Below are 13,908 nucleotides of genomic sequence, written 5' to 3'. Positions count from 1 at the left end.
TTACACACGCTGAAAGGCATCTCTGGGGAGAAAGGGTAAATTCTGGGTTTCTGCAGAACATCCTCTTTCCTCCTTCATTAAATCAGGTAATTATGCTTGATTCGACTGGAAATTTCATTTGGCACCTTTTCATTCTCTGCTGTCAAGCAGCTACCATGGGCCAAGAGACAATTTCACCAAGCAGGAAAGGATCATCCGCCACCAGGCTCTGCCTCCGTGATGCTGAGATGCAGAGAGCACCTCGGCAAGTTCCTGGGTGAGCTGGTAGCTACCACGGAAGGAACACAGTGATGGGAGACCTCCATATTTCTGAGGCAAGAGTTTTGAGGCTGGCAGTGACGGAGGTGGTTATGAAATGCCATTTCTGCTGACGAGTAGAAATTAGGAGCCACACACATGCAACAGCACGGTGCTGAAAGCCGCCCCGGCGCAGCATCCAGCTGCTGGGCACTGCACCTTCCCGTGGTGGTGAGAACGCCCAGGCAGGTGGCAGCGCTGTGGAAGATGGGCAGGATGGCCACATGTGGACCACTGATAACCAAGACCAGAGGGGTAAGGAGCACCTCCTGAACCCGCTGGTGCAGCTTCAGGAGCCCTCTGAAGGCAGTCCAAGCAGGCAGCTGGGGCAGGCCGCTAACCCAGCAGTCAAAGATGCTCTAGTTTGCTGAAGATCAGCTGTAAGAACTGTGTGAATTAAACAGAGAGGAGAAGCTGGCCAGGTCCCTGCGCCTCCTCTGAACTCTTCACAGGGGAGGGAGGAAAAAACCCCACAGCAACACCTTGAGTCCTCTTCCCACCCCTCTGCTCCACCTCCTTAAGCTTTTCCTCTTTGTTTACTGCCTGGACAACCTCTACCATTGCAACGTCTGGCACCTACAACTGCACTTTTTCCTTCTCACCTAGAACACCTTGTGATGAGCTCTGTGCTAATGACTTGCCTTCTCGTGCTTCCTTCCACATTTAAGGGCAACACCTGTACTGGAAAAGTAAGGATTCAGAACAGAGGTTCAAGCCGCGTCAAAGCGCCGCGTGTAGCTCCACAGCAGCATCCCGGTCCAGGCAGTAACAACTGCCAGATGGTTTCAGCACTGCCTCTTCTCGCAGTGGAAACAGCTGAGCAGTGGGCTCCTAGCTGCCAGGCTAGTCTGGAATTTTCTAAGTCCCAGTTACTAGAAACTAATTTTTTCAGTTTCAGGCAACACTGTCATATTGATCAAACCCAACACTTGGCATGTGCCGTGTATGCTGTAATGTCGTGGCACAGCTACTCACTTTCAGAGGTGTATTTTTGAAATACTCAGCTCCATCCATCTTCCCTAAAAATATGCAAAAATATTTATAGAGAAGCTGGAGAGACTTTATTCTACCTAGTACACATAACTGACAAAACACACTACAGATTTTCAAGGAGAAGGCATCGACAAAGAAGTAAAAAAACCCCAGAAAAACCAAACCAAATGAACCCCAAAGGAACCATCACTCAGTTAGCATTAAAAAGAATGTAAGTCTGTTTAAGACAACAGTTACTCCACGTTTTGTGTTGTTTCTGTCAAAAACAGATTTTAAAATTGCGCGGCCATTTGAAATACTCCCTTTTGCTTTAAACAGGGAAAGATAAAGCTCAGCACCTAGAAAAAAGTGTTTTTCAATAAACTAAATCTTGTTTGTTGTTTGTTCAAGTTATTTTCTACATGAAATTTATGCATGTAAAAGTCCGGAGACAAAAGAAAAGCATGTGTCACCTTTTCAACAAAAAGGCTGCAAGATCTCAGTTTTATGTAAATAAGCAGGCACAGCTTCCAAGGCTTTAAAACCAGGGAATGCTGAAAACCTCTGTAGTTCCTCAACTCAAGTGTTGCTCCTGGGCAATGCTATAATATTCATTAAAGAATCCATTTATCAACAGATACCACATGTCAGAGTTTTCCAGCACAGTTTTCCTGACACTCCGCTGAAAATGATGCTTTAAAAAAATTTAAATGGAAAGCAATAATCTGAGGTATTTTGCCTGCCATTTCATTCCACAATAGCTGTAGCAACTAAAAAGCAAAGATTTACACTATATCCTTTCTGATAACGTCAAGCATTATGCTTTATTTTCCAAATCATTAGCATGCACAAGAATGACCTCATGGTGAACAGATGCACTTGGATATGGCAGTGATTAGATCAGTCCTCTCAGCAGTCAAGTGTGCCCATTTCAATTAACCCTTTGAAGCACTAACTGCAAGTCTGCGCTGCTGAAAAGCAGGTTTGTAGATTCTCTTGAAAGTAGAAATCTACCCTCCTAAGTATAAAACCCTGAAATCTAAATCTTTCTCTGGTGGAAAAGTTACCTCTTTTCCTTTCTAGAATATCTGACTACTTCCACTTTCTAAGGGTTAACACGATTCTGGCTTCCGATCTTAAATGGAAAGAAAAAAAAAACAAACCAAACCCAAACCCAACCCAACCCAAACCAAACCAACAAATGCTTTTTATTCAGCAGAGGTAATTAAAGTTGGAACGTTTTGTATCTGTTTGTGCCTGTTTAATTTTTACGATATTTTCAAAGAACACACGAGTATTTTGTTGAATAACTGTTTTTCTTTTTGGCTGAGGGAGCAAGAACAGAAAAAAAGACAGCAGCTTAAACCCCCATCCTCTAAAACGAGAGAAATCTGCAGAGGGAAAGGATAAGAATAATTCAATAGTGTTGGATTACGGAGGATTTCCTGGGCTGACTCTCATACCCAGCCTAATTAAAATACAGCATGTAATGTACCAGTTTAACAACAAAGGACCGTATTCTCATCTTTTGTTCCTAATCTGCACATCCCCTAAATGAGTTCAGGGATGCCCATTCTGCCTACCAGGCTGCATTTTCAACGTTTAAGGTATTCAGGGCTATCTATGATACATACAGGGTATGTTGAAGGTTCTACTTCTGAAAACAGCAAAAGAGGTCAATCGGACGATTTCCATGCATCAAATGTAGCACCTGCAAGACTATTTGTGACCTGGGAGACTGAGCCAGGGCATACTTACAGGAAACCCACGTCCCTCTGAATCTAGGGGAAGCATCCCTAGAGGCAGTATCAGCAAACATAAAAACATTTAGTTTAAATAAACAGATCACAGTTAATAATACACCAATAATGTGTGTCATTAACAGCTACATAGTCAATTAATTTAATGGTCTTGATTTGCTTTATATACTGCGTTAATTACTAAAACCAATCTTACTTTTAATAAAAAAGCATACTTACTCATTGACCCTTTCTATCGTGCACACGTATACGCAGCGATGGCAGGATTACAATTAGGTGGTTTTAAGAACAAAGACCAGAGGAGAATTAACCTTAAATTTACCTGAAAAGTTCAAGCTAGGCAGGGTTAGCAGTATCAGCTGGCTTGTTACTTTAGAAGGGGAAACACAGACCTGTGTCAGCTCCATGCATTTACTGCTCTGTGATTCATTTTTGCTTCTGTTACAGAACAGAAATTCCCCTTTCACATGAAGAAAAATGCCGCCCGTATTTCTTAAGGGGCAGACAGCCGATTTTGCAGGCACAGGACAGGGGAAGCTAAGCTTGGAGGAGGTCTTGCTGCCTGTGGCACGGGGGGACAGGCTGCACGCTGGAAAACACAGAGCTGCCGCTGTTCGCAGCCCGCAACCCTCCTGCTTGCCCCCAGCTGTGACCATGCCGACAGGGAAACCGGTGACTTCAGAATAGTTTTTCATCCCTTTCTACTCATTAGGAGGGATGAATAGTGGCTGCAAACTTCAGTCAAATTGCACCCGAGCTGGTTTGTTACTTATTTCTGGAGGCTGCCAGCACATTTGCAGTACCCCGCCAATCTGAACCACGATAAACTTGGGAACAGGCGAGGCTGAGGCAGATGCTGGCGATCCACACGCAGCTCCGCACCAGGCTCCCTGCTCACGGGCCGCGGGCTCGCCCCAGCAGCGGCTGGCAGCGGCACCTGAGCTGCAGGGTTTACATTCAGCCTCCTTGCCGATTGCCAGGATGGCATTTGATGGAAAATACATCCTAATGGCAACCACCGACACAGCTTGTGGCAGTATCTGACCGACTATGCAGGTACATCAGTGGGTAATGTGAGGAGACTCTCTAAAGCAAAGACTTTCAATGCCAGAAGTTGTGACTGGCCTCCAGCTTCTTTGTGAGCATGAAATAAATTCTGACATTCAAAGTCCAAAAACTGGGACCTGACTGTGGCAGGTTTTACTCTTTAAAAAAGCAATAAAATTGTGAAATCTTAAAAACGCATTCAGGTATTGATGATTTAACAGTATTCTGAAAAACTTAGGCAGACATTAGAAACATTTTAAATATTTTTGGCATACCAAATATATCACAACCTTTAGAAAGTATGACTAGCAGTGTTATCAAATGAATCTGTCCTTGCTTGTCGAACTGAATAGCTATATAAGATCACTGTGTGCTGTAAGAATGACGTGAAAACGGAATACAATTACGTATAGAGCAAAACATTTAAAAGATATCAATGTATCTACATTTTTATTTGCTGATGCATCAACAGATAAATGATTCAAAGCGCTAACAACACTGCGCATGAAATCTACATTTCTATTGAAACTGATAATTTTTTTGTCTCAGGCTTTTGGCAGAGTGTATAAAAGAATTTAATTCACAGCTGTTCTACTTTTTAATGTAGAAAACATTAATCAAAGCTTTAAGTTATAAGCTTTTCTAATGTTGTTTAGTATTCCAGTTCAACAAAGATCAATAGAGGCCATCCCTGTGTTTCTTGACGCCTCTCCAGGAAGCAGAGGCGCGATTATGTAAATAGCACTGGTTCCCCTTTACTTCTGCCAGCTTGCTTATCTCCAAAGCCTTCTGCCTGCTGCTACTGGCGACCAATGCAAGGACATGCATACACCTCTTATCTCCTAACAAAGCTCTGAAAGCTCGAGGATTGGAGCCAGTAACGTTAAACAATGATGCACGGCTGATTTTATTTGTAAGTGATTTATTTTAGCAAATTTAATTTCTTCCTTCAATTTTTCAGTTTAGATGGAAGATTTTTGCTAACAAGTCAGGCTAAAGAGAAATACAGCAGATGTCCTGCTTATAAAGGTTTGAAATAATCTATTAAACAATCCGAAAGAGTAGCAGGGAATAATTAGAAAGTGCTAGTTTCACCCGACGGGGGTAAAAAAAGGATTAAGGAATCTTTGTTAAAGAGTCTAACCCATAGTGACCATATACTTTTTGGAGACTGGAAAAAAAATAAATCTTAAGGGTACTAGAAATCTGCATTTCAGAGTCGAAGTTTCCATCAGGAGACATTTAGTAAAACAGCAAAGTAGCAGTTCACAACTTACTGACTGTACGCTAAATTAAAACCTTTATAGGGCACATAAGGAATACATTCACAGAGTTCAGCATCACATCTTTGTATTTCAGTGGGGCTGATGAATGATGATCGCATTCATGTGCGTGTACATAAATGTACACATGTACGCACACACATATACTCAAACAGGTTCCAGACCAGGTGTTGGAAGGAAGCCTGAAATTTGCTCATCTATATTTAAGGGAAATGTTAGCATACTGCACACTGCCATGATTTTCTAACAGAACACCATTCTTACATTTCTTTTGCATTAATCCCTGACCCTGGTATCTGAGCAGCATAATCCCCATTTAGCATTAGTAGCAACGGCTTCTACTGTGAGGAACTATTTTTCCATAAGTAAGCACCAATTCAGGCATAGCTTTTGAACAACATATTCCCAGCTCAGCAAGAAACCCACACTCCTGAATGAACCAGAGCACATTACTGAGAGAAAGTTCATTAACCTTGCTAGATTCGGGGGTTAACAGGATAGCTGAAGAAAGGAGCAGAGTGAATAGCTCTGATGCAAAACAAATTAAAATGAATGTCATCATTCCTTTTGATATTCATTAGTAGATTCAGGGGAAGAATGGTTGTCTTAAATTTGCAAGCATTTATCTACAAAAAACAGGTGTACATCTGCTGCTCAAGTGCTTCTTAGTGCTAAAGAGAAAAATAACGTCCAGAGACTCACCAGTTCCACCAAGGGAGTAGCTGGGAGAGGGAGAAAAGACCTGAGCGGCAAAATCCTCAAATGTCATTGCTTCTTTATGGTTCTGGATTATTGCTTCGAGATACAGAGCTCTTTCCTCATAACTGCAACAACCAGGTTAAGGAAATGTGTGTGCAGAATTGAATAATGTTACACAACGTCCACCAACACCAGCACTTCAGATACTCAACAATGCTAACCAGGCTGTATGCAGGCGTGGAAAAGAGGGGACCAAAACTGCACAATGCTGCTTAACAGTTCTGAACGTGAACGCTGAGGAGTGAATACGCCCAATGGCTTAAAATTAAGGGTAATACCTTTTAGCTCTGTGAATGAAAAGCTGCAACTCAGTAGATCCGACAGATTGCTGAAGTTACCAAGGGCAGAAACGAACCCCGTAGACTGCAGGCTTTTTTAAAGCAAACCCCAACTTTAGCAGACAAGCTGTGGCATTACAGGAAGTTCCTGGTACACAATGTTCCCATTACAATGACCCTGTCAGACTAGAAAAATAGTTAGATTGAAGAGACAAGCTACAGGACAGAGGAGAACTATCCCCACACAAACACCCACCCCCCCCCACCCCCCATGTATTTGATCACTGTAGTTCATAAAAGAAATTAGCTGTCATAAACAGTGCCTGAAACTGTGAAGTTTGTACTTAAGGCAGGTGCTAGGAGGTGTAATCTTATGTATCCTAAATAAATGATGCATATTGGAAAAATTCACCCCACTACTTGCACGCATTATAGTCTGCATAATGCAGGCAACAAAGCAATCTAAAATCAAGACTATTGCCTTTTAATTAAAACTCGGCAACCTGGAACACACAGCATTCAAATGTGTAATCAAAAACCAGTCACCAATAAAACTTACAAGCGTAACAAGCTGAAGCAACTTTCCAGCTGTCTTAATAGGACCCCTGCTTGCGGCAGCTTTTCACAGCGGAGAAAGCAAATCTTTTCCTTTTGTGTGCAGCTTCTGTTTTCTCAGAAGGTGAATCATACACTTCCAATAACAGGATAACGTCTGAAACAAATCTACAATGGGCTGAAGAACCTCACGTATCACTTTATGAATTAATGCTCGCAGGAGCCAGTATGACATCTCATTCTCTGTTTCCTCATTTAAAACAAAAGTTTTCAGATTTTGTTTCTGTTACGGAGAAATGCATTCTAACTCTGCGCGACTGTTATGCAGAAGCAAAGGCCAATTTAGATTTAGAAATTGGAAGCAGTGAGAATAACACCAGTGACAACATAATGCAGGTGAAGGCATTTAAAACTGAAAAGCATTACTAATTAATACCGAAGTACCATTTTTTACTTTCATTACATCAACAAAACCACTCTGAAACAGGATTTAAAAAAAAAAATATATCAGAGTAAAGCCATGCTTAAAAATAGGACATGACGGTCTCGCGTTCTACCTCCAGGGCAATAAGCAAAGCACATCTTAATTGTACTCAGGTTCCTATAAGCTCGGTGGTAAAAAAGAAAAAAAAATTTTTTGCTTTTAATGCTAGCAGAGGACGATTGATATGTGATAAATCTTCTTATAAACTTCCCGTGGAAGCCCGAGGAAAGAAAATCAATACATAGCATTTCAGAGTTTGCACCTGCTGACAGCATTATTTGCTTAGTTTTTTTCTCTCTTTTCCCTATGCCCAGGAGAACACATTCCTGATAGTGCAAGCATTAGCCCGCCTGCGTTTGGGGCTGCCTCCCTATTATGGGCTGAACTCCTGATGACTCTTGTTAATGAATAGGCTGCCAAACTTCCTAGGAGAGGAGGCACACGCCTGGGCCCTATTCTAAAGGGACTGACGGATGCCATTCACTTCTCATTATGAAGATGCTTATTCCACGGTGCGCTCGGCTGTTGCCAGGGCTGTGCGGAGCACACGGCCGGGCGAGTGCTGGCCCTGCTAACAGCGGGACGCGGGGGCTGCGTGGCCGTCTGGCGAACAGCCCCTCCGCCACGGAGCTGGCACGTGCTGGCGCAGCGGGAACAGACCCAGGCGTGACAAATTACTGAAAGGGCTCGGCTAAACTTGCGGCTGACGACCACCTGAGCCTGCGGACCAGCCATCAGCGCTCAATTCATTGCACAGCCTTTTAGGCTGCGGTCTGCTTGTGGGCCCACTTTAAACAAGGCAGGGAGACTATAAAGGCTTTTCATGCTATGCCTAATAATATCCTGCTGTTTAATGAAAGACCTTGCACATCTAACACATAAGCATACAATGCGCAGAACAACTGCTAACACACCAGAAGTTTGTACCGATTTTGCTAAATATTGCACGGAAAAAGAGAGTGAGGAGGTTTTGACTAGGTTAGCATTACATCTTGTAAAACCCTTATTTATGAAATGGAAGATACCCTAACCACACAAAAGACCAGAAAAAAAACACTCAGCCAAACAGCTGGGCAGCTACAGGAGAGGCATCTGAAAAATAACATACTGAGCTGCGCTTAAGCCAAGGTCCAGAGCGCTGTGCAGTGCGATTAGCAGCTCCAGAGGCACACGAGGAAGATCCCAATTCAGTGCTGCTCTTCCAGATTAAAAACCTGAAAGCAGTAGGTGCAGGTACCACAGACTCAGTGAGGAAGGCCGCTGCATAAACCAGCTCCACTTCACCTGAACCCTTCGCAGCTCAGTGAACTCCTTACCTTGCCCAGGCTCCCCACAGCACAGCTACCACCAGCACCAGACAGCACAGCGGCTGCTCCCACACGGGCAGTGAGCGAGATGCTCATACTGATTTTCACTTACAGCCTAATCTAAAAAGCATTAAGTCACTGCAGGAAAGTTAAACTAAACTCTCTGCTATCCCTATTTTAAAACACACACATATTAGGGAAAACAGTTTGGATTCATTTAAAAAAAAAAAGTCAACTAAGGTTTTACTGAAGTTTAGGAATTCTAATGGAGGCATTAGAAACTTAATAAACAAGCTTTAAAGAACCCTCCCAAAATACCTCCAGCCTTGTAAACACAGGTCAAGAAACTAGCATGACATCACGAATAGTGCCTAACCTCTCACACAAAAATCTTTGTTCTGTAACCTGCTCAAGTTCCACTTCTTACATGCAAACAAACCCATCATTTTGCTACTTAACTGTATTTATGTCAGAACCTTCTGCAGGCACCACTACGTTAGTCATCCATCAGACAGCCTGGAGTCCCAGGCAAGGTATTTTCAGGATCTGAGAGAACCTAACATACCCAAAGAACAATAATATGACAGAGATGAGGGGGCAGAGGAGAAGACTCAGCATTTCAAGACCATTTGTACAGGAGCAGTCTGAAACAGTAATTTTCAATTGCAGCCTCAAGAAGCTTCGTATTTATCACCATGTAAAAACGCTTTCATTCAGATAATCACTAGTGCAATACTTGATCTGTCAAAACTGCAGCCCTTGTAAATGTGCTGTGCCTTCATCCTTAAGAACCGGTGATGCGATTTTACTTACTTACATGTGTTAGAATGTTAAGCTGAATCTTTTTAATATGAAATTTGTGTCATCTCTCCCCTGTCAGCTTTCGGCATAGCACATCTGATGCAAAGATGCCCATGAATGCTAAGCTGCGTCGCATTATTTACATCAAGCCAGTATGTGCAGAGTGCCGCATAAACTACTACTTTTTAAAAAATGCAACACATATATCAGCAAACTCCCACTCCCAGCTCATTGTTATGCTCTGGGTCAAGCAGGGCCAGGAGAAAGCTTGAAGTGCCTGGCTGGCTTTTCTACAGAAGCCTCAAGGCTAGATTGCTGAAGTGAAGCATGCAAATCATTTTCTGAAGACGGCCTGGCTGCAGGGAGGATGGGTTATGATCTTGAACCCTACCCCGGTGAAGAAGCTGGACAGCTGGCTTCCCTGATTAACTAAGCCCTCATTTATCTGAAGGTTTTGGGCGTCCCCTGAGATCTTCAGATAAACGGAGTTATACTAGACATTCAAAGGAGCTGATCAAAAGCAACCTCTTTTAATATGTATGGCAATTTGACCCACCTCTTCAACAACTGCATTATTTTACATTTTGCTTTTACCATGGTGAAACTTCAGAGCAGAATGTTTTCAATGGGCATGAACATTTTTATTTATTTCATATATTAAACTATGTCGAGAGCCACGACAAGGAGTGAATTATCCACCATGAATACGTGTAACTGTGGGAGAAAAGAATTTAGCTCAAATTTGAATACAGCAAGCAAATCTCAGTATCCGAGTATCATGAGCTTTTATATCAGTTCATCAATTATTTTAACAGTTCAGCTATACAATGTAAGCAGTAGGACGATCTGTGAAGCTCTGTGGTGAAACACATGCAGGACCTCCTTCCAGATGGACAATCCAAAAGAAGAAGTAATGTAGAATTTTCTGAATATTCACCAGAGATGCAGGTAGCAGCCAGTGCACAGCTGACCTGTGAGCATCACCTCCACAATTAACCTCTACAACGTACAGCCAGTTTCAGATGCATGATTTAAAATATAAAGACCTTGAAAAGCCTTCGAAGTCCTACTCATCTGGGGTCTACAGGTGAGCTGAGCCATCCCTGGGTCTGCCCAACATCTCCCTCTCTGCACATACGCACAATGTTAAACCATAAATAACTATTTAGAAACAGGGAAAAAATAGAAGATGATTATTTAAACAGATCCTGAAAATTTAGAACTTTTGCTTACTAACCTTAACTATGCGCTGACTTCAAGCAAAACCATCAACTACCCATCACTGCTGATGGCAATGGCTAGCAAGTCCTTCCCCACTCCATTTTTTGGAAATAAAACATTTTGGCAACGTTTATGTACTCTCACCAACATACGGAAACAACTGTATTTTGCTGACACAGCACTCTCTTCATGCAAACAAAAGACAAAAGTATTTGTGGGTTTGTGAACAGGTGGAGAGAGAATTGACTGGCTGCTCTCCAGAGCTCATCGTTTGCAGCGTGCCGATGCCAAGGGGCTCTAGGCCTGGGACTGGAACCCCACCGCCTGGGTCCATGGAGAGCGCGCGCTGAAACAACTGTTCCTCTGGCTCCGGAGGGACTGCCAAGGAAGTTAATGCGGACTATTGGCATGAACCTATTGCAATTTCCATCTGTGATGTGAATCCCACCCTGAGAAGGGCTTTGGGGGCATCTGGCCAGTGGAGTAGCTAAAAGTATAGAGGCAGACAGCTCTTTCCAGCCCATCGGACATCAAGGCTGTCTACATGTCCACATGCCAATTCCTCCTTCCACCCAACTAGGGAGACTTGAAGGATAAAATCTTTGAACTTAGTTCAATGCAAGAAAGCATGTTTCCCAAATCTATGCTAGAGCTTTCCAGCCTCACTGGTGCTTATATAGGTGATCACACGGGTAGTGTGCAGACAAGAGAAGGAAAACCTGTTTTGCAAACAGCCGATTCCTTGGGCAGGCCTGACAGACTCTAAGGCAGAGGAAATAGAAGGCTATGGTGAACTTCTGTTTTACCCATTGCCCTTTCAAGACTTCAGTACCAAAGAACTACTGGTAAATCATTTCTGACCATTACAATGTATTTTGGTATCCTCCTAATTTGTATCATAAGAACCAAAGATGGTTCCACAAAAAAGGTTTGCTCCTGAAACCACGATAGTGGTTTTGAAACCAAACAAGAACATAAATGTTTGGGACTTACCAAAGCAGAATAAAGCAGGGACCATAAAATTGAGGTTAACATAAATGTATTGGTAAATGACCTCTATGCACCTAATTGTTCTCCTTAAGCTCTGAACAGGAGAGAATTACTGTGCTTTTAAAATGTTGCGATAGGCAATTTCAGTGTGAAACTCAATATGCTTGATTGGGCCTGCCATCATTTATGGTCTAGTGGCTGTCACTGCTGCACAAATTTAACTGAAAACTTTTGGGGGAATTTTAGTAACATATATCCTTCACTGAACAGGTGCAATTAAACCATACCTGTCAACAACTGCAGATTTATGTGCTTTTTTTAGAACAGAGCATCTGAGATTAAAACTTTTCAGAGTGATGCATGTCTTAAATTGGTCAATATAACACGTAAGACATGTATTAGACGAGGCTGACTATAACCATCCAACTCAAACCAACGGTTTTGTGCTAGAGGGGAGTGAGACGGGCTCCCTCGCCGTGGTCAGCCCCTGAGAAGGCCATCTGTCTGCGGTGCAGCCGCAGGAGGCAGGGCTTGATGCCCTCCCTCAGCGGAGCAGGGACGGCTAGTGCCAGGGCTGCTGTTCCACCTCCTTATCCAGAGCAGGCAGATGATCCTTTGCTGCCAAAACCAAGAGCTCATCCTCTCCGCAGTATAATTTTCCTCTGCTCTGCCACCCCTCAGTACAGAATTACACTAGGCAGGCAGCCCTCTTTTACTGTTGTGTCAGGGGGACTAGAGGGGGGATTTCCAGTCGTGGGGGATGGCTGGAGCCCAGCACACCCTGGTGTACAAGAAATGCGACACTCACCAAAACTGACAGGTACAGACAGATTTCCAAATGGATTTCTCCTTTGAGGAGTTTTTGCCCACTGTCTTGGCACCATGTCTGGAGCTCTGCCATCTCTCTCCCCCCAAGGGGAGCCTGGGTCTTTGCTCAGGATTACAAAAGAATCCCAGTCCCGACTGATGGAGACAGGGTTTCAGATACTGCCGTAACACCGAATAAAAAATAACCTGTAATTGCTGCAAGTAACATGGCAGACTGCTACAGCATTTTCCAACACGCACTGTGCAATGCATTTCTTTCCTCACAGACTGTTGCCATTAACTGCTTTAAAGAAGAAACTGGAAAACAACAACAAAACCACATTTCACATGGTGTCAAACCATTTCTGCAGAAATCAAGTAACGTGAAGGTGCCCCGAGGCATAAAGCTCTGGCTCACGCTCTCCTGTGCGGAGCCCTGCTCTGGCGCTTGCTCTTGGCTCCCGTGGCTTGTTAGGTAGCACGTTGCCCAAGGTGTGCTGCAAACCACCCGTCTGGCAGAAGCACTTGCCTGCCGCTCTGGGATATCAAGAATATGTGGCACATTAGTCATGCCAAGTGCTTCAGGGAAGAATTTTGCATTTATTATGATTAAGGCAGAAAACAAGCTTTCATCTTAATTTACTACTACTACTCCTTGCGGGAAGCCCCTGGGAGCAGATAACATCATACCATTACAGACCGATCATTTTGTAGGAGGGGTGAAGGAACAACGGATTACTTTCCTAATACAATGCAATTCTGTACTTTGACAGCACTCAAGTTTATCCCTATCTGAAGCTTTTTTTATTCCAACGTAGAGTACTTGTGATTATCTCCTATCAGGTATTCCTGTTTCTACAGATACCTGCTCTGAGGGAAAAAAAAAAAAGTTAGAAATGCACCTCATCTCCTTTATCACCTTTGTTCTCATTGAAAGCATTCCTCGCCTCGTACAGCAGCAACAGAACACTACAGCAGTGCACAGACCAGTGGCAAAACTGCCAAACACATATGTGCCTAGAAAAATGGCACTGTACATTCTGCATTGTACAGTCAGCCCTCTGCATACGCCAGGTCCATTCAGCAGCTGCACTCCATGCCTCACCATACTGATAAGGCTTTGATTAAAATATTTCAATTGATTAAAGTGATGACTTAATTGCCTATTATCAGTTGGGGCAACAGAAGCCCTAACTGGTAAATCATTTCACAAGGCACGCAAAGATTTAACCCCCAAGAAGCTATTTCTGAAAGTACTGCAAGGACTATTGTACGTTCAGATATACAAGTTCTTGGCCAGCAAATTAGTGGGGCATGATTCCCCCAATATATATTTTCTCTAGAAGT

The 13,908-nt window shown here is 43.1% G+C and overlaps 1 protein-coding gene across 3 annotated transcripts in view; it reads right to left on the bottom strand.

Moving 5' to 3' along the window:
• RALGAPA2 (Ral GTPase activating protein catalytic subunit alpha 2) overlaps positions 1-13,908 on the bottom strand; it is a 136,162-nt gene that overhangs the window by 10,362 nt on the left and 111,892 nt on the right. For all 3 annotated transcript variants that reach the window (XM_056357457.1, XM_056357459.1, XM_056357458.1), the window contains one exon: positions 6,062-6,183. In XM_056357457.1, the coding sequence (XP_056213432.1) occupies positions 6,062-6,183 (122 nt within the window). The remainder of the gene's footprint in view (positions 1-6,061; positions 6,184-13,908) is intronic.

This window comes from Falco biarmicus, chromosome 12 (genome assembly GCF_023638135.1).
Source record: "Falco biarmicus isolate bFalBia1 chromosome 12, bFalBia1.pri, whole genome shotgun sequence".
Taxonomy (NCBI): Eukaryota; Metazoa; Chordata; class Aves; order Falconiformes; family Falconidae; genus Falco; species Falco biarmicus.
The sequence above is the reverse complement of the archived record's forward strand: the minus strand, read 5'-3'. Positions and strand labels throughout refer to the sequence as shown.